This window comes from Suricata suricatta, chromosome 12 (assembly GCF_006229205.1).
Source record: "Suricata suricatta isolate VVHF042 chromosome 12, meerkat_22Aug2017_6uvM2_HiC, whole genome shotgun sequence".
Lineage (NCBI taxonomy): Eukaryota > Metazoa > Chordata > Mammalia > Carnivora > Herpestidae > Suricata > Suricata suricatta.
Window position 1 is genome coordinate 22,532,744 of NC_043711.1, and position 24,316 is coordinate 22,557,059.

Here is a 24,316-nt window from a genome sequence, read left to right on the forward strand (position 1 = left end):
GGCCACATACAGTACAGGTATAGTCCCTGGTGATAAAACAATGAATATGGCCCCTGGATGGATCTTAAATTCCTATGTGGAGAGGTGATTAAAAAGTGAACAAGAAGATTACCGAGGGTGATACCTGCTAAGACGGGAATAAACAGGATGATGTCCTAGCAGGACACATGGTTGAGACAGGGACTTCAGTCAGAGGAGTGCCATCAGAGCTGAACTATGACAGATGGGTCAGAATTGGGGAGGCCAGGTTTGTTGGGGGCTGGTCAGGGAACTGACATGGACAGGGGACAAGAGCATCAGCCATTCAGAGAAAATAACCTCACAAATAGCCTCAATTTCTTTGAGGCAAGTGAGGTGTGGACAGCAGGGCTGGCAAAGTACCAGGTTTATACTTTTAGATTATTCTGGATGCAGTATAGAGTTGGGACTGGGGAGGAGTCAAAGTGCGGAGATGGATAAGGAACCGCGGGGACTTGGTGCGGGGTGGCAGATGTGGATGGATATGGGGCAGGAACCACGCCACCAAATCTTAGCTCATCAGAGACCTTCCCTCCTTGGTGTGCGGGTTTTGGGGTTTGAGCCAATTAGCAGAGCTTCCTCTGATATATAAGAGGAATAGGGGTCTTTATCCACATTGCTTAATGAAGAAGAATGGAAGATTATAAATGCAAACATGCGCAAGAAAAATGAAGGAACACAAGGAACCTTTGCAGCTAGCAGGGATTTATCATTCATTCATAAGGCCCGAGGCAAAGGGCCAGTTTTACAAATGGGAGAAACATATGCAAGCCAGGCTTTTTTTGTTTTACACAGTTGGCAGGAAAATACTTTGTTTCCCATTTGGTCTTTACATATTTCATAGTGAAATGTGTTGTTTTGATCAATAGATCTTTAATTGGAGTTTTATTTTTAAAAAGGAGTCCATGCAACTCCAGAACTTTGTTGAGCGGGAGTGATGGATGGCTGTCCCCTCCGCTGCCCCGTGACACTGCGCATAACTCCGAGACAGAAATGAAGTGAATGAGGAAAGTTAAAACAAAAACACCCCCTTCCCTTAGTGGAGCAACTATCTCACTTTGAAGCATCTTTATTTAACTTCAGGGTCTCGGGTGCTCTCAGATCTCCTTCCTCCCCACTGGCTCCTCACCCCTCACTCTTTTCACCGGCTCCCTTTGGCTCCCAGACCTCTACCTGGTGGGATGCTCCTAATTCGGTCCCCGACACAAGCTCACTTCTGTCTGCATTCTCTCCTTGAGCTGCCTCATGGCACAGTGACTGTGGCCATGCTGCCCACCCTACACTTCTGCCTCTTCATCTAGGAGACATCCTAAACTGTTAATCTAGAAAGCGTCCCTCACATATGCTCCTCCTTTTGTCTTTTTCCTTTCAGTAAATGGCTCTTCCATTTTTGTATTTCCCTGAACCAAAACCATTGGACGCACCCTTGATGTTTCTCCTTCTTTTTTTTTTAAATTAAATTTATTTATTTTGAGAAAGAGAGAGAGTGTGTGTGTGCATGAGTATGAGTAGGGGATTGGAGGGAGAGAGAGAGAGAGAGAGAGAGAGAAAGAGAGAGAGAGAATGAATGCCAAGTAGGCTCTGCACTGTCAGTACAGAGTCCAATGCAGGGCTCGATCCCACAAGCCTCAAGATCATGACCAGAGCTGAAATCAAGAGTCGGACACTTAACTGACTGAGCCACCCAGGTGCCCCTCTCCTACTTTTATATTATCATCTCTGTCTCCAGTACCTCTACATTCAAATAGGTCTAGGGTCAGACCACTGCCACCTCCACCACTAGCACCCTGATTCATTATTTTTTCATCTGGGTTATCCACTGCCTTCTCACTGATCTCCCTTCTCAAATTCTATCTTTGCTGCTTTCTGGCCCTGTGACCTTGCAGTTTCATCATCAACAAACCTGGGGAAATAAGAGAACTTACCCAAAGAGCTTCCTGTGAGTTTTCAATAAATTAATAGAGCCGAAGCACTTAGAGCTGTCAATCACTACTGCTGTCTGCACCATCCTAGTAGGTGGTTTCCATCCTCAAGATAACCTCATAGTCCAGAATAACTGCTAGAGTGCCAGCCATCACATCTGTCTTACTGCCAGCAGGATGGAGGGCATCCTTTTAAGAGCACATCCGTGGATACCTCATTGACTATGATTGAATCACTTGGCCACATCAAGCTCTTACAGGGTCATTTAGTTGACTCTGGCCAAAAGTTTGGTTGCTGGAACCAAAACAGAAGGGCAGAGTGGCAGTTACTGTAAGTAACTATACTGTGAATGGGAGGCATGTGGTATTATGAGGGTATATGATGCAAGAGGTCAGACAGGGCTTCTCTGAGGCAATGACAACTGACCAAGCAGAGAGGGCTATGAGAGAGAGTCCCGAGAGGAGGAAAGAATAAGCATGAATGTGTGCGCCAGGAGAGGGCATGGTAAATACCTATGCTCACACTATGTCATGCACCACATGCTAAGAAATGTGGTAGGCTGGATTCTCTGTCTCCATCCAGGCCCTCCCATAGGGGTGGTGCTGGAATTTCCCCTCCCACCAATTTCCAGTATGGGAGATGCCCAGAGGGAATGGCCTGAGAAGTCCCCAAGTCCTTCAGGAGCTTGGGTTGGTGCCCGTACCCTTGGTCTGCATGAGAAGAAGCATTTTGAGCCTGGTGGCTGAAGCAGAGGTGGGGCTGCAGAGAAATTGACTTTGACCATCAGCTCAAGCATTTCCTGGTTGGGTGACCTTGGCAAGGTACTTAGCCAGTCTAAATATTATCTGTTTTCTCATCTCTAAACTGAGGATGATACTACTATCTAACCCAGAGGTCCGCTGTGAGGACCAACATTACTCAAGATGAAAAAGCGCTTAGCCAAGTATCTGGTCCACTGAGAGTGTCCACTAACAAGTGGCTTATTCCATTATTACTGTCACCTTCATTGTCATCACCTTCCCTCTCCCTCATTCTCTTCTGAATGACAGTCTCTCAGTTTTTTCACATTCAAATGTCAAGTGTCCAGTGGACGCATCCTGCACTGAGCTTTTCTCTAGGAATGTGTGAGCCCAGAACATACTTCTTTCTCTGTCCTTCCTTTTAAAAAGTGACATGAGGGTGTGTGTGGTTAGGTATAGGATCATACAACTTGGGGTTGTTTAGCCTGGAAGAAACCTGAAGCTGCCCCTATAAACCCTTATGTACTAGCTGAAGAAACAGGTCCAAAGATGGAGCCTGGTTGACAATGCCTCACAAGGTCGCATTTGCAAAAGGGAGATTGCCTCACCTCAGGCCACGGGAGGATGGGAAGTTCCCAGGCTGGTTTTATGTGCATCATGGATCAGAGAGACAGTCTGCGCATATGCAGACGTCCACGTCAGGCATATGGGAATCTGAGTGTTCATATCTGTCCTTCTAGTAGAGATATTTCTTTTTCTATTGAAACCTGTCAACTTGGTTATCAACATGGTGTGTTTGTGGGGCTGGTGTGGATACAAGGCAATTACCCCAGTTCGCTTTCCCTAGCACCGGCCTTCGGTATATCCTAGTAACAAGTTATCTTCTTTAACAAGGTGAGCACCCGTTACAGGCATAGCTTAGAAAACTTAATAAGGACTTAGCTAGAGGTAAACACCCTCATGCCCTCCACGGTGCTTGTGACCTAGCAGGGGAGAGACGTTAAACAAATAGATTATGTAGAAATAAATTGTAGATGTGCTCAGAACTACAAAGAAAAAGTGCTGTAGGACCTTGAGAGGTCATGGTGTCCAGGGATATAGTTTGCCATTCCTTAATTTTTCACCCACAAAGGACATTGCTATTTGGCTCTTACATTCTTTCCAACAAAACTCAGACATAACTTCAGAATCCTTCTCAACACAGCCCTCCAGACAGCCATTACTAATCAGTCAGACTTGGCTCTCAAGACAAAACCTATTGGCCATCCAAGATTTGGCCCATTTCCCAGCCCTCCCTCCACCATCCCTTTTTACAGACAAGCATCTGGCCAAAGGCTGGAAGGCACGTGCCTCCAGACTCCAGCCAGAGGCCCCAGTGGCCGGCTGGTCTGGCTCCCAGCTCAGGGTTGTATATACCGTTTGTGACTGTTGGGGGATGATGTGCCATCAGGAGAGCCGGCTCCCAAGTAGTAGCATCTGTGGCTGCTGCTGATCTGATCTAAATTTGTCATGTTCTATTCTGAAACCCCTTCTCAGAGGTCCAACCTGCTGAGGGCACTGCAAGCTGTAATTTCTGTTCCTTTAAGGCTGTGATAGGAAAGTGACTCTTTGTTTTCATGAGTTATTTCTTGAGGAAAGTATATGTTTTGTGGAGAGTTTGAAGAGAGTCTTAAACTGAGGACATCACCACAAAGGCCTACTCTCTCATTTTCCTTCCCATGTGCTTAAATGGGTGAGTCAAAAAGAGGTGTAGTTCCTGCTTGACTGGGATGAAGCTTCCAGAAAGAGAGAGAGAAAGGGTAGCTCTCCTTTCAGAGGCCTGTCAAGTCCAGCAGTTTGTGCAGGACTGAACCTTGGTATTTATTTTTCAGTTCATCAAGCATTTGTAATCCTCAGGGCCCCCCATGCATTTCATATGACAAGCTGTGATTCAACACAAATGCTTTCCTAAGGAAACGTGCATTTATCATTCCCTTAATGTTTGCATCTCCAAGGTTTCTTTCCCGTCATCTGAAAAAATGTTTAATATTTCAGAGACTTTACTTGAAGTGCTTCCTCATTTTCGGCTTAATTTCTCACCACTTGATACATATTTTCTGAACCCCTAAGAAACACTGGAGGAACTCATGAGCTTCCTTTTTGAGAAGTGGTCACCATATCCAGGAGGAAAGAATCAGATAAGCATGCGAATACTATTCCTGTTTTCTTCAATTGGGAGACCTTTGGGGATAAAATTACTTGAATAATGAGTGTTGGAGAAGTTATGTACATTTTCCAAATCATTCTGGAGATGTCTCTAACACTCAAGGAATCTTGTTGGTAGGGATCTCTCCCTTCTGTCCTTTCCTGGGCTCCATCCGCAGGGAGCCCTGGTCTTGGTGCGTATGAAGAGAGAGCGTTCTTCCCAGGGCAGAATGAATGGGAAGGGCAAAAGGATCAAATGGGACCCGAGGATGTCTGGTTTAGTTGCCTTGCATTTTCCAGCACTTCCAATGTTATAAGCTCTATAGAGACAGAGAGAAAAGTCCGCCATCTCATTTCCTAGTGTGTGTGGCCTTTACTATGTGGGTTGGGTTGAATTTACACATTCTAAAGTTGGTGCAGCTCTACAGTTTATTATCTATGGGACATTGTATGATTACTAACCCTCTATTTTGCATTTTATTTTTCATCTGTAAAATGGGGATAATATGGGTACTTAGTATTAGGTCACTTTGATTTGTGGGATAATGCAAATAAAATGTTTAACACAGTGCCTCGTGACAAGTTCACACACAATAAATGTTAGTTAGGTTCTATGATGAGAAGGAAGCCTTGAGAATGGTGTAACTCCTAGATTCGGTATTTAAATACATGGATAATGTAATTTCCATTTCAGATTAGACAAATGTTTTCAAAACACTGCATACTCTAATGGCAGTCAAATATGGTGGCATTAAACCACAGCCTAATAGTCGCAATGTGGAAAAGTAGACAAGTATGTCTCGTAAATGTTCATCTTTTTCCACATATCTATAATTTCAGTTTCTTGTCTATACCATTGGGAAAGCTATTATGCCTTATTTTATGAATTGACTCACTGCCTTTTCACTGTCCTTAGAATATCAGCTTTACTTCAAATGCACAAATCCTTGTGCATGCTTCCTTAACTCCAATAAATGGAGCAGTTAATGTGCTACAAAGCAAGAAAAATTGACTTTAAAAACAGAACATTGTTCTAATAGTCTTACCTTTATGGAGAGAAGGGTTTCTCAACTTTGGCACAACTGACGTGTGGGGCTGGATAATTCTGTGTGGTGGGGGCTGTCCTGTGCATTGTAAGATGTTTAGCAGCATCCCTGGTCTCTACCCACTAGAGGCCAATAGCTCTGGCTCCTTCCTCTCTCCCTGGTTTTGAGGATCTCAAATGTCTCCGAACAGTCCTTCACCACTAGGGAACCACTGGTGTACAGGAAGAGGAACTGGATCTTGGAAATGTGTGTCTGGGGCCACTGAACAGAAAAACCTCAGATCTAGCATTGCGGGAAGTTGCCCAGCTGCCTACCTGGGTGTGATGGCTCCCAAAGCACGTGCTCACAGATGAGCTGTTGATATTACACATTCTGATAGCAGGACAAGTAATCAGCATCGTAGCTTAATTTGGGGAGATGCCTTGGCTTTAGTTTTATTTCCCTCTTTTCCTCCCAGTATTCGTTTTTCCATTTTCCAATGGCAATCAAATGAAGTTTTACAGTTAATCTTGACTTTTTATGTAATGATGGCTTTTTTCTTTTTTTTCTTTTTGTTTTGTTTTCCTGTTATTTTTCAGCTCCCTCAGGCACAAAAGGTAAACTCTTTTCCATCACATTCCAGTCATCCCCAGAACTCGCGAACCGTGCATGTCGCCATGATTTTGTGCATTCAGTTCTGTTCATGACCAGTGAAATGGTTTTCCTCTTGCAACTTCAAAAGCCTGAAGTTGGGCAGGAACAGAAAGGCCAAGAGAGTCATCTGTCCGTACACTGTCTCCCTGCCAAGTTAGTCCCATCAAAGAACCCTCTCATGGCCAGTGGTTTCAGGGCAACTCTGTGCCCAACCATTTTGCTAAGAATTCTCAAATAATAGGTCAAGAGTAAGTTTAGCATACTCCTTCAAACAGAACATTCCATGTCTTCCCTGAGGTACTTTCCTAGGGATACAGCTAATGTGAATAATTTGTAAGGCCCAATAACTAAGTTTAGATTCTGGGCTCCTAAACCAAATCTCTGAAGACTCCTGTTGGGTTTCATTATTTGGAAAATCAATAGCTTCTTTGCTTGTCCCATTGCCTGTACCACTTGGAGAGCATTAGAGCAAAGTTCTTGCCAATGTCAGGCCCTTTCACTGGTCCTCATTATCTGAGATGATCAGTTCCACCATCTAGAATATTCTCTGTCTACCAAGATTCCATGTGATTGCCATGCTGGCTTTGCTATGTTGTCCCCATGACATGTCACTGCATCCTAAGGACAGTTGTGGAAAAGAACACGACACGTAATGTTTTCTGCGTTGTTCTGGGATCTTTCACAAACACAAGCAGGATTTCTGGGAGCCAGATGTGGGTTGGTTTTGTTTCAAGAGTTGAGGTAAGGCGCCTCCCCGAAATGTAAGCAGTACCTCCCAAGCTTTCCAGTTTGGAGCAAAGATGATTTGATTCCTTCCTGTTGAAAGAGATAGCACAACTGCTCTACAAAAGGCAGTCTGTTCAGACCATATGGACAACCAGAGGCCTAGAAATCATTACACAATTACTCAAATATATTTGAGATATTTAAACAAGGCGAGACATGCTAGTGTGTGACTTGGCTTGTGGTAATGTTTGATTACACTTCAGTGCCATCACAAAAAGGCTGAACACTTCATTAAAAGTTAAAGTATTTGAGTAGAACAACAGCTTCCAGAGTAAATATATGGTCAGAATTCCACATTATCTGGAAGGATTGGCATCTTTAATAGGTCATGCTTTCTTAATTGCCCACATTTGAAATTTCTTTGTAAAGAGACTTACCAAATTCAGTGCCTGAAACTGGACCGGCCTCAACTTCTTGGCATTTATTCATCAAATTTCCACTGATCCATATATGGATGCATTTTGTTTAAGAAGATTCCTCATGAATTTGAGGTGCCATCTGCCATGGAATTTTAAAACAAGGTTCAAAACAAACCAACACAGAATATGGTAAGAACTAAGGTCGCTGAGACATACGGTTCTTCAGCAGCACTCGGCCCCCCACCTCTTCCCTTCTGTCACTCACATTACGCGCCCTACAAATAGAAACTTCCGAATGGAGGAGGATGCCCCAGTACCTTTCCAAAGGATTCTGGACTTGCCCAAGAACTTGCTTTGCAGCAACAGCCCCCTATGTCACAAGGAATAGCTCTTCCTCCCGTATTCCTCACCATTGCTACAAATTGCCTTTTTATTAGAATTGAGAAAGGTACTTACCTTAAAAATTATGAAGATCCCTGTGTGAATTGGTATCAGAACTCCTGGAGTCATTCTGGGCAATTCAGCTCTTTGGAGAAGGAGTTTCCGTATAAACGGCTGGTGTCTGGGCTGGAAGGTGAGGGCAGTTGAGGAAAGTCACTCTGCAGATGGAAGGCATCGCCCTCAGGGCTGCTGGGCTCAGTGGCTGATGTATGAGTATCCATGTCCCTCATGCTCCTCCTCTCCCTTCCCCAGTGTTCCTTCAGTGACATGTACAGAGGACTTTGCTAGAAGGATGGGGTCCTTACGAGCACCAGTGGCCCCTTCCCCCCAAAATACTGTCTTGCTTCTTGACCAGCAGCGGAATATGGTGGGTCCTATTCCCGCCTTCACCCATTTGTGGCCATGGGCAAGTTAATTAACCTATCTAAGCTTTAAGTTTCTTTTTACTTAATGAGAATGATAGACTAGCTTTCCAGTTTTGTTGTGAGAGTTATTTCTCTTACTTGGGCCTAGTATAGAACCTGATATATGCTAGACACTCACAAAACTTCAGAGTCTCTATTACCTTTTGCACGTCTTGGCCTCTGATTCTCCAGAGCAGCAGATCATATGTTATATGGGGGTGGGTCTGGGGCCTCTTCAATGGTTTGCGGTTCTGATTCAAGCCTGATGAGTAATCAGGAGATGACAAAAGAGCCCAGGAGATATGTGATGCTCTTGATAATTCATTAAAATCTCTGCATTACCTGACTTCACCTTTTACATCAGCAGGAAATGCAGATAGGGCTTGAAACCTCAACAAAGCAAAGGCTTCCAGGGACAATTGTTTTGAAAGATTCCTTCCCAAAGCCTTTGACATTATCCATAGATTTCACCCATCCATGGACATGATTATAATGAGCCCCTTCCAAACCCAAGAGTTTGTTGTTCTGGGCGAAAAGGGGAGGCATCGCCAGCTGTTACGTCTTCGGCCTGCTTTTCACATGAGGTCATGGGTGCATACATTGGGCCATGTGGTGTCTGCATTTGTGCTGTGTTTTTGTTGGAATCTCTCTGTATCATCTGCAACTGTTTTCTCCATAAATATTTTAAATGGCTATGTCTCTGTAAACATGGTTACTTTAACCTCTTAGCTGATCTATCACTAAAAATGTCCCATTTGAGTGTCTCTCATATGTGTAGTAGTCATTAATGATTGTTGTCTATAAGTTATGGTTTTTTCATAATTCTGATATTTTGAAGATATTTCAAGGTGTATCTTCTAGTTTATGACTATTTTCTAGAATAATTCTGTTTTGTTTTTCCTGTGATTCATAAGCACCTCTGAAGATAATTTCTAGACTCTAGATTTCAGTCCTTGATACCACATTGGGATAGTACTAACTGGTAAAATGCCTAATCAGTATTAAATATTTTCATCAAATTCAGTGAAGGGTCCTGAAGTTTTGGTTAAAAACAGTTACAGACCTGATGCCTCAAGTCATCACAAATCTGTTCTTTGTAGTGGAAATTGAACCACTTTCTGAACCAGTTGATTGATTGTCCTTGAATTGAACAATGAAGAAAGGTCCGTATCTAAGAAAGGTTTGCTTTTCTCTTAACATGGTATTTCTTCTACAAAAATGTCCGGGAGGTCCTATTTTATAATAATAGCATAGCAGAATTGCCCAAGACCACCTGCAAATGTACATTCAATAGTCCTTCATGGCAAAAAACATATAGTCCATTTTTCAAGCTGCATATTCATTCAGGTAGGTTTTGTCTATAGGAATGAAACATCGGTTGTTCAATCCGGGATTAATCACTGTAGACTGGGGCCTTCCATACTTAAAGGCAAAAATACTCTTTGGGCAATTCCAAATTTGGCTGCTTACATGTGTTAACTTTTCCACACATCGGTACCCCCTTCCCTTCATTTTGGGCTACTTTCACACCACTTTAGAGTTTGCCAGAGACAGTTTCTTGAAGATTTCAAAAGTGCTCTGTCTTGCCTGGCACTATATTAGTTAATACCCGTCTGAGAATTCTGAGCAGGCATAAGGACTTTTCTCAAAACCATAGTTAAAGAAAACCACATCTCTAATCCTGTTTGGAACAGCAATTGATGCATTCAGGGCTGCACAGTAGGGCAAAAGGATCCCTGTTTAATAGCCCGACTGCATGTTTTGTTTCCTGTTAGGAATAGCTTAACTTGCCTTCTTGAACAAACACAGCAGGGTTCAAGATCTGTTGTTCTAGGCCTGCTGTGATATTCTGTGCTGCTTAACTTGTATGAGGACCCAGGAGTGCATAAATTAGCTTCTTAAATGGAGGTCGATTTTTGGGTTTTCTTTCAGGATGGAACTGGTTTATTAATATCCCCCCCCGGAGTGTCAATGGGACCCTGAATCCATTTGCATTTTCTTTGTGTCCTTGTTTATATTATATTTAGGAGGGATAAATGGAAGCATTCATTTCTGCCAAGTTCTTCTTCCCCTTTTACTTTTTCCCCCTTTCTCTCGTTTGTCTCGTTCTTTAGGTACAAACTTGAGCAAGCAGGATCTGGCCTGTTCTTATCTCTGTGTAATCAGATTTCAGCAATTGTGGGGCATCATTTATCATTCTTTGCCTCATTTAACTTCTGTACTTTGAAATGTTGAATTAACTGTCATTGAAAACAGAAAATTGAAAGTTTGCAAGGCTGCTGTTTTCATAGAACTGTAGGCCTAGTGATTTTCGTGTTTCATTACAGTTATATAACCAGCAAAACCCATGCAAATGAAGTGCAAGCTGAGAGGTGGTAACTATTTACTTTTGGTTCTGGTTTATGACTCACTTGCTTTTACCTTTACTTGCTTTGTGTGTAAATTATTATATCTTGTTTTGATAACCCTATTTCCCCCCTTATCATGTGCTGTTTTATAGGAACGTGTACAGGCATCCTCCCAAGCTGGGGCTGGTAAGATTGACGGTGCTGAGTCTGAAAGATAGTAGCACAGTGGGCTCCCACTCACACTGGTAGATCCATTCTGTGAGTAAGGAAAGGGAAGCAGAAACCAGAGTAAGGTTAGCCGTTTCCCGTGTCCAGTAAGATGGAACTCTGTGGAGATTAGAGTCACAGCATATTGCTGAACCGGAATGGTGATCACAGGACCCAACAGTTTCTTCCCCACGGTAGATCTGGGTGGGTGGGGCTGTGGCAGCCCAGACCAGCTGAGGAGGGAGGTGTACTTTGCCAGTTTCGTACCCATGGTAGTCGTGGCCAACCACTCTCCCGTGGTCCTCTCCCATTCTGTGTTTGAGACTATAAATATAGGAATCCAAGACGCTCATATCCACAGTGCGTGGCCTCCCCGTGGTGGGATGTCCCGCAGGACAAGATATAAGAGTCCCTCCAGTTGAAGTCCCATGTGGACCAATGGGGGACCAGGAGGCCCCAGTCAGAAGCAGGACACTTATTTGTATTTCTTGTTTAAAAAAGCTAATTGGTTCATTTTAAACAACCTCATAATGTGTGTTTAGTGGTGTATCTGGAAAAATATTCAGGTTTCATCCCATGGTCCTATCTATTAGAACTTTCATAGTAAAGTTATAGTTTGTAACAAGGATAAAAGCAAGATAAGAACCAGAATTAGGTATGGAAAAATAGTTTCTTAGTTTTTAGCTTTTACGCTGTTAAGCATAAAAATTGGTTAGAAACAAAAAAAGCAGAACAAAACAGAAATCTTCCAAAAATACATTGCTAGTACATATGAAAAACTTTCACACTTGCACACTTTGACCCAATATTCCCCTTTTGTACAAAGAATCTAACTAAATGGGTCAGTGACCTGCAATTTTATCTGTAATGAAGGAAAGAAGAGCCAAAATACCCAGCAATGGCAAAGTGGTGACAAAAGTTACCAGAGCTCCAAAGGATAGGAAGCCATTATAAAATCGAGGTCAAGATGAAATTTAATAATGTAAGAAACAAATTAGTTTTAAAATCAGAATAAAACATTTTACATACATTATGCTCTTAGTGTGTGTGTGTGTGTGTGTGCACGCACGCATGCATGCACACGCATGTGTGTATAAACATAGAGATGTACAAAACATCATTGGAGGGGCGCCTGAGTAACTCAGTCGATTAAGCATCTGACTTCAGCTCAGATCAGGATCTCACAGTTTGTGGGTTCGAGCCCCACGTTGGGTTCTGTGCTGACAGCTGAGCCTGCTTCGGAGTCTGTGTTTTCTTCTCTCTCTCTCTGCCCTTCTCCTGCTCTCACAATCTCTCTCAAAAATAAACATTAAAAAATTCTTAAAAATAATTTGAAAGACATGTATAGGCATGTCTAATAGTGGATATTCCCTTTTGGGAAGAGAGCAAGCATTCATTTTGCTTTATTCTTAATACATTTCTGTACTTTTCAAACTCTGTGTGATGAGCATGTATTTTTATAAGTAATTAGTTATATTTATAATAATAGCAAACTAAATGTATTACTCATACATATCCTGAATGGACAAACAAGGCTTAGCCTAGTAATTGTTTCGTAAGCCTAACTCACCCCAGAAACATGTGAAAAACTGGAAAATCCAAACTCGGTGTTAAAAACACACATACAATTACATTGATTCTTGGTACAAACAGCTCTGAACAGAAGATGGACAGTTTTCCAGTGATGTGTTATCTTATATGGGACAACCTAGAAAAGTGCTTTTGTTTATCAAAAACCCTTCATTTTCTAACCAATAGAAACCATTTTTAGTCTTCAGTCAAAGCTTAGAGCAGCACTGATCTGAGTCAGGGCAATCTAAGGAAATGCAGGTGCATGATTGAACCCGGGGGTTACCTACTCCGTACACTCCTCATTTGGAGGTGTTGCCTGTCTTACTCACGCTTTAGTCAGGGCTGATTAGAAGGAGAGGCCACCTTGGCTTTCAAATGGGAAAAATGGAGGAGGTAAGAGTGACTTTTGCACCGGCTGCTATCTGGAGAGCGCCCTTACTGCACAGTCCAGCCCTAGTGATGTGCAGGCGTGACAGAATGGGGCCATTCCACTCATACAGCAGAGGCAAGAGAGCCCAGCTGTCCAAAGACCAACTGCAGTGTTAGCTGGAGGTCAAGTTGAGGCCCGGCCCTGCCAGCTCTGCCTGGCAACCTTGGGACCAGGACACCATCATCCTGAGCCTTTTCTCCTTGTCATAATGGGGTGAAAACATCCCCTTTATAAGACTCTCCTGAAAAACCCATGAACAGTGCTTGCCAGGGCCATCTACACTGACTAGCCGACCAGAGGGCGAGCTGACCACGGCAGAAGCAATGCTACCTATCATGCTGGTAGTATCCCTTGTTTAATCGAAACAAATTTGATACAAATAAAGGAGAAATGTCTTTGAAACACTGATGTAATCTGGTGTTCCAAAAACAAACAAAAAAGGAGAAATTTTTGTAAAGCCAAAAACCAAGAGTTGATTTAAGAATCCCTACTTATCTCAATGCTTTCTAGCCCCAGACTTCATGTTTAGTGTCTTAAGAATTCAAAATCTTCTTTAAAAATATTCTTATGTATTTAAGATATGTGAATGTTTTCTACTATTTATTTAAATCAAGCACAACTATAAAATAGAGCTGTCTTGAGATGTGAAAAAATACAAACCCTACTGATAACATTACTCAAATGAAACAGTCTTTTCTTTTGAAGAAACATCTGAGTAAAAACAATGTAATTTAAAAAAATTTGTTTTCCTTACGATTGTTCTTACCTCCCCCAAAGAAATATATATACTCTTTTTCCTTCTACATAGAAAGAAAGGCAGAAGACTGAGAAGAGCTATTTAACAAAGCCAGTGACGTTGGCTATGGTGGCATTAATGTCGGCATAACTTACGTCAAACCTAGAGACTTTCTTGAAGAGGACATCACAGGACACCTGATGTTCTCATTCCCTTGCTTCTAGATGCCATTCCACAGAGCATGCTTATTGACCCAAGGGCGATCATGAGCTCAAAGAATTGCTGTTTTGAGGTCTCCTCTGTATTTACTGGTAGATTTAGGACAACTATATCCATCACTTAACACACTAGATGTGTTTCTTGAAAGCAGTATATGAATGTATACTCTATAGGTCAAGGCCCTGGAAGAGAGCATGTCATTGAGAAGACACCTTCATGGAATACCTGAATGAAGGAAAGAATCAGGCAGCCCAGAGAGGGTGGACTTGAATCAGAAAAGCATTTATTTTCTGGTTGTGTTACTGTGCTTCTGTTAGTTCTGCAGGAAAGAGGAAGTGAGAGAGAAGGCCCAATAAAGAACACCATTCCAACACAGGGCTACTGAAAATCAGTACAATTCAATTACTTATCTGGAAACCAAATCCATGTCCAAATATAAAGATAAGCCAAGTCTGTATGAAATCAATGCTAAGTCACTGATACTACTTGACTTGATGAGTCCTCACAGGTACGGATTTCCTGTGTGGCGGGTGTGGTACAAAAATGCCATGTATTACTCAAGAGAAAACACACACACACACTACACTCGCAAGCATAGCCTTCAGTTTCTTTACTTTTTTTGGCATAATGTTTGATACCAACTGTTCTAATTTTTACTTACACAAGTTATCTACCTGTATTGTGTCTGCCCATTAAAATCTGTTTTACTTTTTATAAAGGAACTGTCGTTTTAGTTTGTCTTTCTAAACAGAGTCACTTATTTGTTGGTCTGGTCATAGTTCAGCCGCCTGATCCTTTTTCCATGTTACTGGCTGGTCAGACCCCAGATTATTGGACATATATTCATTACAAACCCAAACGTAGCCCAGTTCCCTGAGAACGGCAAGCACGGCTCTGTGCGAGCTTTCAGACAACTCACGCCGAAGGATTCGACTGAAATGCCCTCTGGGTTAAACTGGAGCAGTTGTGCAATCTGCACAGCAACACGACTAGCAAATTCAAAAACGGAATGTTAGATGTTTATCCCTTCAAATTAACTGGAAGGATTTTGGAAAACCCAACCTAGTTTCATGAGGCAGAAAAATGTCAGGCAAAGGACTAATGCCATGGTATGGATTTTCTTTTTCCAGAAATGACTCACAGAATTGAACCACGTACTGAATCATGAACCCTTGTGTGCTTGGGTTGGCCCCATCCATGTTTGCCCAGGCCTGGGATGCAGTAATTTGGAGTCTGGGTGCTTCTGAAGCATCCGTCTCTTTCTTCTCCAGCTCCTTCCTCCGGGCAGTTTCCTTCCCATTATGCTTCCTTCCTAACCTCCTTCAGTGTTTACAATTACAAAACCACCTCCCCCAACAGCTTTCTAAGGCATTTTGTTTAGCTATTAAAGTCATGATGTTCTGTAACAGGACAAAAGAGTAATATTTTTTTGTTGTTTATGAGTTCAGATGGAGAGCTGGATGGAGTCCTAATTTAGTAGAGCAGTGGCTGAACTCTGGAGAAGCTAATGAACTTCTCTCCCCTAGCTGAGAATGGTCCTTAGGAGAGCATTTGTACTTGGATGTGCCAGGGACTCTCCTGGGTGCTTTATATCTATAATTCCACTTAATCCTCACAAGAACTATGGAGAGTATTACTGCTTTTAGTGATGGTTAGCATGGTTGCCTCTTTCATTGCACTCCGGGCTCCTTAAGGCACCACATGATCTTTGTCTTTGTCCTTTATAGAAAGGAAGTTGAGGGCACAGTGATTGGGGCAGGGCCTCTAGCGTCGCATGGGCCAAAGCCTGACTCCCCATCCTGTTGCTCTCTGTGAACTGGTGCAGGGAACTTTGTGCCTTTATTTCTTCACATACAAGATGGGCAGGGACACTTTCAGGTCTGTGTCAGGGTTAAAATTAAGGCTATATAAATATAAAAACACTGAAAGCAATGTTTGGTAATACCAAGCTATGCTTGGACATAGATATTGATAGATGGATGGATGGATGGATGGATGGATGGATGGATGGATGGAAAGATGGAGAAATGGATGGAAGGATGTATAAATAAAAATGACTCCATAAGTTTAGGTAGCCTGCTCTGGGATTTAATTCCAGATGCTTCCATAGCTCATTACTCCTCTCTGTGCTGCTTTCCAAGGAAGTCATAGTGTTCAACTAGGCTGCTACCAAAAACAAAATCTTTTCGTTAACTCTGTGGCATCACTAACATTCTGTTCCTACCAGTGGCAGCAGCATGTAAGCACCAGCTTCTCAGAACCTTCTCATAATCTGTCACCACACTAGTGCAGGCACAGTGCACACAGATACTAGGTGGAGGAGCCATGAGCCAGCAGAGGCCACAAGAATATAAAAGAACTGTCTTGTTCAAATTCTGGTACCAATTCTCTGTGACTTCTTTTCCTCCTTGGACCTCACTTATAAAATAAATAAAAGGGCAGGGTAGAAATAAATTCATTCCAGGATCATGTGCAGAGTGCTTCTTATATACCAGATCTGTGCTGAATGCTGTGGATAAAAAGAGGAATCATTCCCAACTTCTGCCCTTGGAGTTTACAAGCTCCAGCGAGTTTTCAGTTTTCCTTCCAGCTCCAGTGTTCAGTAACTGCTGTATTAACAGTTTGCACAAATTTGGTCCTAGATGGTATCATAGGTTGTAGAGTAAATATGATTATCTTTGTAGTGAAGTTTGAGAACATCTGGTTCCCATTTCCACTTCGTTAGGGAAGGTTTTATGGAGGAAGCGATGTTTCAGGGGGTCTTTAAATAAGGGAAGGTTTTGTCCCAGGGCCCCAAAGCTCCAAGAGTTGACTGTATTTTCAGGCATCTATTTGGGAGGTGTGTAAACCACGTTTGTGAAAATACAAATGCTCAGCTATAGTGGGGGGAGGGGTCAGATATGTGTCATACTTATCATGGGTATTAGCCAAAACCCAATGCCCTATGTAATTTTTATTGTCATTATTCTGGAGCATTCTTGAAATAAGCATGTTGTACCCTAATAAACAAACAAGGCAGTTTCACAAAATAGCTTTCAGATACACTGGTGTCTAATACTCTCTTGCCCATGAGTTTACTTGTATATGTGTCCCTGGCCAAAGACCACATCTTCCCTCTGTTTAGATATTACTCATAAAACATAATCTTTGCTTAATGACGTATCTCAGAAATGCTGGGAAAAGAGGAAACAACATAAAAAATTTCCCAAATAATAACAACTTTATTAGAAGACCATTCTTTTGGGGTTCTCATTGCGGATGCCCCATCATTATCCAGCACTATCACTCACCAAGTTGTCTTCAGGTTGTTAAAAAAAGGAAGAGCGAACAGACAAATTCAACAATTGAGTTCATACAAGATGCAAAGTTCAGAGAGGGAAATCTGTTTACTTTTGTATTGAGACAACTTGAAATGCAGTAAATCTCATAAGAACTCAGGGTCTCTAAATCTCAGATCCAAGGAATAAGGATTCAGTAAGAAGTAGAAATATCTTGGCTAAAAGCAAAATGTCATTGGTGGAGCATTCTTGAGGACTGTCTTTACCAAGACAATCGAATGCAAAGCAAGGGGAAATGTTACTTGGAAGAATGACTTATTCTTATTTCTTCTTCTTATTTTCCATTGCTACTTTTTTAATGCCTTGTATTATTTAGGAGTCAGGCATCTTACAGAAATGTTGAAGGATGCCAGTGCAAAATGAGAATCTAAACAATGATTGGTGTTGTTAAATTGTCTAGATTTTAAAAGGGAAGCAGTTCATCTGCATAGTATCAAAAAAGGCAGCCAATTCATTTTGCTTACATTGAAAGAACCAGCCCTTCAATTAAAAATAGTGATGCCTGCTTTTTCTAAACCTCTTATTATAACGAACATCTAAAATACTTACAATCAAGCATAATATGTTTAACCCAGATATAAAAACTTTCTTCTCATAGAATTTTCATGTCAGAATGTTACCATGGTTTGTTTAAAGGAGTATTTTGATCTTTATGCAAAAAGACTTATTTGAATAGGATTATTATTATTTATTTTAAGGCATTAATATTCATTGCAAACATATGCTGTTGAGTGATTTTATTTATAAGTGTTTCATGAATATGAAAATTCATGGGGATGTTCCTGTTGCTAAAATTTTCAACCACACAGAAAAGATATTTACCAAAAAAAATGAAAGATACACAGGTAGAGCAAGATGATTTAGAAACCTTTTGGTTTTATCGCTGAAACAAGCTATTCTTTCTTTCTCTTCTCATTTTGAAATGGCATCTTAGGTTATGGAGCAAGTGTATTTTTAAATATACATACATGTGTAAAGCCTCTCATTTAAAACTAGCCACTATTGAAACAGCCAGTTAAATTTCATGACTGTCACTAACAGCTGTGGAAATCTAAATAAGAGTAAAATTCATAGAGTCAGCCAGATATTGTGGAGACCGTGCACCCTTTTCAGGCATAAGCTGCACCAAGAGGGTGTAGTTTCCATGTTTCAGTAGGTGTCACTTACTCTTCCTCTGAAAAGTGTCCATATCCCCAGCAGGAGCTGTGTCTCCAGGACAATAGTTAAGACCCATCATTGAGTGTGGCTCTTACTGTATGTTTTGCCCCTAATCTCTGTCCAGTATTGGAGATAATGGATGGTGGGATGAAGGAAGGAGTGGGGTATTGGAGGAGGGGCCGTAGGCAGGCATTGGAATGGTAGGCATAAAGGACTTTTTGGTTTGGTAATAAAAAGGAAGGCTCAGGGATTTGCATCTGTGGAGGGTCTCTACACAGTCACGTATTCTGCTCACAACGCCTTTTCCAGATCTGTGTTTCCCTCCCTGGTGCCGTCACTAATTTGTACAGAGTGTTATTCCAGGGGTTTTCTACTATGCACCCTCCCCTTTCCATGGAGTGTAAAATCTGAAGGACATGGATGCCTAATCATGTGCTACTGAAGGAATGGCCCTTGGGGATTCCTAGGTATTGGTAAACTTAAGCTCATGGAGAGAGGGGAGAGAAGGCCTCCCCCTTCCTGCACATCCCCTGTCACGCCTTGAAGAATCAATAGTTCGTCTTTTAAAATGTTTCATCTTCTATTTAAAGATGTACAACGCTTTGTTTTTCCACCTCTTGGTACTATTATTTTTTTCTGTCAAGGTGGAGGATATTAACAGAACCATGAGTTGAGAAAGGCGCTTCCACTGGATAGGGAACAGAGTGACATCGCCTGCCTTTTAAATACATGTTTAGTGAAAGGCTATCTTTAGAAATGGCTCATCTCCCAGGACCTTGTACCTGCAATTCACCCAGACTGCCACTAGATGGTGGCAGCGTCTTTTCATGGAGTGCAAGTTGGTGTTCATCCCAGGCATTGGAAGGAAGACGCGGCAGAAAGGCAGCTGCATTCTCACAGATTATGTACACATACGTACAATGCTCGTATATTAGGGTGTACATTTATATCATGTACTCCCTTAACACAGTCAATATGTTGATTGACTTTAATGAAAAAAGAAAAACATAAGAAGGGCAAAGTATAGAAGAAATATAATCTTTGAGAATGAGTTGGCTTTTGTTCCTGGCTTAGAGCCATTCTCTTCCTGAGCTGAGCTCCCCATTTCTGCACAAACGTCTGTTTGAGCCCAAGCCTCCAGGGCTGAGCAGCTATGGCAGGAGGCTGTGCTTGAAAACCACCTGGCAGCCCGTTTCAGAGTTGCCCTTAACTTGTTCAAATGCTTTCTGAGGGCCCAATGTCCAGGTCTCCTCCTTCCTCTAGGGCTTGACCCTCACCCTCAGTGGTCTCTAGCTGCAGGGGACTCAGGGTCCTGCCACTGATCCTGGCAAGCTTCCTGTGAGTGGAGACATGAAGAAGGCAGCATAACAGCAGTCTTTCAAAGGGGGAAGATGTCGAAGCATCCCTGTAACCACAACGTGTCCCAGTGGAAAGGGCCCTCCTAGGGCCCCAGCAGTGCCTGCAGCCTCCTGCCCTTCCTGTCTGTCCCCTTTCCCAGTGGGTTCCTGAAACTCAGTCAAAGCAGACTCTGGTTCTGCAACTTCTCACTCAGGCTCTTTTCTCAAAGGAGGCAATGCCTATTTGTTATGAAAGTTTGACACAAAGTCCTGATGACAGTAGTTTTTATACCGTCACAAAGAGTCATCATTTCCCCACATGACTGCTCATTACTGCCCATTGCCATTCAGTAGTTGGGTACCTTAGGGGTTCCTAAATTTCCTACCCTGTGGAAAGGACACAGCCACTCACCCTAAGGATGTTGGGACTGTCTTTCCTTTGGCCCTTCTGGCCTCCGCAGTGTCTCCCTGTGTGGGTCGTACAAGGTACTTGGGACCTCTTTGAGTATCTATAGCTACCTAGGTTTTTCTCTCATCAATATTAGCAAGTCAGGATTTTTCTGTTATTAGAGTTACAAATCCAGTCCATACTCATTTGGGCAAAAACAAAACATTGCTCCAGGGACCCCAGTAATGGAAAATGGCATGAGTGGGGTTGAGCTTAGGGATGAAGGCATCCAGGGACCAGGTCCCTCCCTCCTTGTCCATCTCCCTTGCTCCGCCCTCCCTCTCGGCTTCTCCTTCTCCCCCATCACACACACACACACACACACACACACATACACACACACACACACACACGCACGCACACACACACCTCTCCTCCTGTCTCTAGGTTGACTTTATTTTCTCAGTTCCTTCTCTGTGGGGAAAGGACATGGTTGTCAGGCTTACATTCTTACAACTATCCACAAAGGGGTGTCAAGAGTTTTTCCTATTAGCTCCAGGTTGTAGGGAAAAAAAAAAAAAACAGGTGGCCTGGGCAGGGTGTGTGTGTGTGTGTGTGTGTGTGTGTGTGTGTGTGTGGTATCCTGGTTGGCTCAGCCTGGGTTCAGTGCCCAGTGACATTCAGAATGAGAGACATTAGTGCCAGGAGAATCTTGTGGATGAAAGGGATGAAGAGGACTTCTCTAAAGAAAGGGAGTAATATTTGAGGAGAAAAAAAGGAAAGAAAAGTACTAGGCAGTTTTGAAAAATGTCTCCCCCTTCGTTTTTCTACTGATGCGTATTCTTATAAAGCAAATGAATGAATCTGCTGTACAGCAGGCAATTTGTCCCTGGTTTTGTTAAACTGAGTTTCAGGAAGCATTCCAAATCGGTCCCATAAACCCTGACAGATATCTGGAAATGCTGGACATTTTTACTTCAGTGCGGGCTGGTCCTGAAGATGACTTCTCTGCTCACGTAATGAGAGCCCGTGTGGCCCCCTCAGGCAGCTCTTCTCCCTCAGTCCTGCTGCTCTTCTGTCTCTTCTGGAGGACTTTGGGTCCCTGCAGGGTGAGACCCTTATCTCATGGCTAGGTATCTTCCAGCACTTTTCATGGAAGTTGGCCCATAAGCTGATGTTGAAGGGATGTTTACCAAGGGAATCAATGACTAGACCAGCAGCAACAATGGACCAGAACTCGGTGGTTCTTCTCTTGGGGGCCACACCCAAGAGCTGTCTGCATTGCCCACTGGTGCCCCTGGTGGGAAACCAGGAGTAGAAGGCTGGCATCACTGCATGTACCTCACACATGAATCCAATGCATATTCATACGAGCCCACATGCGTGATTAACTTGGGAAGCTGACAGGAAGCAGTCAATCTGTTGAGCAAGTTTGTGTTTTATAAACCAGATGTTCAGTATTATTATTCATCATTTCCTTTGATACCAGAACAGGCCCCATTATGTAGCATAGGAAATGAAGGATATGGAATAATATACACTTATTATACAACAGAGCACCACAACCAAGCATTTCAGAGGCCTGCTCAAAGCCTGGGCAAATGTAAGTGAATGGCAGTTCATTTTAGGATTCCCACTTGGTCTTGAGTTAATGGGATTTTTCCCAGATGGACCATGGTGACCTACCTCTCCCATTCCTACCCTTTGGAAAATGAATGTTGACTTTGCGTTTCATTTTTCTTGGAAGCCACGTGTACGAGTCACAAGCAGCTCTCGCCTCAGCAGCCACTGCAGGTTAGGGGGCCACAGAAAAGCCAGGGCCCCCCAGCTGTGGGGACAGAGGGTGTCTGGCCATGGCTGGCTGCATAACTCCCTCTCGGTGGTCTGGGCAAGAAGCTGTTGCCGATGGCAGGAGTACAGAACACCTTTTGATCAGAAAGTGCTCACAGCACAGATTAACTTTCTTTTCCATGGAAGTTTAAGATTTGCAGACCCCAGATCTGTGGAGACTTGACATATGGAGCTGGTGGGTTCAGAGGAGCATCATAAGGTCATGCATGTGGTATTTCCAGGCCCACCAGCCCGGTGGCCATACTGGTGAGCTATATCCATCAAGAAGACTACAGGTTAGGTTTCTGGCCAAGCCCGTCAAATTTGGGCCAGAACCACACCGGGGAGCGAGTGCATGTGCTCACAGATGGTGGCTACACTGAGCTCACTGCATTTCCTTCGTTTACTAGGGAGGGGTTGGTTAAGAAAGGAATGGTTTCACTGCACATGCAACATTATGGGGACTTTTTTAAGGTGATGACGAGCCCTAATTACTTTTAGAACTAGCCTCGAGTGAAGTTGATACTGCATTCTGGCTTAGCATTTTGAAGTTAGTTTCCCACGATCTTGTGTTTGTGCCAGAACAGTTACCAGTGATTTATAACTGATTTTTACTGGTTGCAGGAAAAAGCTTCATTTCTCATTATTGCCAGTGGTATGTTTTGATTTCATCCATGATGCATGTTGGCATCACTTGAAATTTTGATTTGAGTTGCAAAGAGGAAGTTGCCCAGGGTTATGGATCAGCTCAAATCAGTTTTCTGTAGAGCATTAAGTACTAATCAAGGAGGAGAAATATGGGGAGATCTCTGATTCTAAGAGAGTTGTTTACTGTGTGTTGGTTCTGCCTTTGAAAATGGCCTTCCATACCCCCAGTGGTGGCCATAGGATACTTTAACTATTTTTAGCAAGATGTTGGAATGATGTTTTCACGAACTGTCATTATCATCTCATGGTTAATATTATTTATGATAATATTATGATGTAGTAGTAAGCTTCTTTTCTTCTCCTCACACCCAAATTAGGCTGCCCCAAATAAGAGATTACATGATTACCTTGTGTATCAGTCAGGGCTCTCCAGAAGAATAGAACCAGCATAGGAAATAGACTGATGGATCGACAGATTGATAGATCAATCAATAGATAGATAGATAGACAGACAGATAGATAGACAGACAGACAGACAGATAGATAGATAGATAATTTATTCTATATGTAGGATAGATGTCATCTGTATGGAGGAGAAGAGAGATTTATTGTAAGGAATTGCCTTGCCCGACGGTGGGGGCTGACATACCTGAAATCTGTGGGGTGGGTTGGCAGGCTGGAAATTCTGGCAGCAGGAGATTGTGTAGTCTTACATGAGAACGTAGTAGGGAAGCAGAATTCTTTCTTATTTGAGGGACTTGTTTTTTCTTCTATAGTCTTGAACTGATGGATGAGACATACCCACAATATGAAGGGTAATCTGCTTTATCAAAGTTGGCTTAATCGCATCTAAAAAAATACATTCATGGCAACATTTAGACTAATGTTTGATCAAAACAATGGGTGCCGTGGACTAGCCAAGTTGACACATAAAATTAACCATCACCCCGTGAATTCCTAGTCCTTAAGTGAACGTGAGATTCTTGCCCCATCTTGTCATGGAGGAATACAGGTCCACCTCAGTGGAGATGTAAACCTAAAACATGGCCCCATCTGTCTCTCTTAGGAGCTCTTTCTACTCCTACAAGCTTCTCTGTAGCTATCATGGGTACTAATGGTAGAAAGGATTGCTCCTTGAATTTTAATGTGGATACTAATTATCAAAATAAGGATTCAGATTCACAGGATCTAGAGTGGGGCTCAGGATTATTAATTTCTAATACACTCAAGCTGCTATTCTCTGAACCACATTATAAGTACTGAGACTCTACAGTTCAAGGAATCTATTGGAAGAACAAGACTGGTGGAAGATGGACTGAATTTAATGACCTTTTCTCCATAGGCCAGTGAGTCCATGGGGACCCCTATATTTTAGAATCTTTTCCATAAAATGCCTCTTCTCAAGAAGACTGAGGGAACAATACCTTATTTTTTTAATGGACCTAAAACTTTGAGGAAGTACACATCAGAAAGCATCATAACCTGAGGATAGTGGATTCTTGTTCACAGATTGCTTCATCTGAGGCTAGAATGGGCTATGAAACCAGAAGGGATATTTCTCCCACCAGACT

General features: G+C 42.5%; 1 protein-coding gene across 1 annotated transcript in view; it reads left to right on the forward strand.

The window, feature by feature from the left end:
• CACNA2D3 (calcium voltage-gated channel auxiliary subunit alpha2delta 3) overlaps positions 1 to 24,316 on the forward strand; it is an 833,443-nt gene that overhangs the window by 597,868 nt on the left and 211,259 nt on the right. The window contains exon 16 of the mRNA XM_029917881.1: positions 6,490 to 6,507. Within this exon, the coding sequence (XP_029773741.1) occupies positions 6,490 to 6,507 (18 nt within the window). The remainder of the gene's footprint in view (positions 1 to 6,489; positions 6,508 to 24,316) is intronic.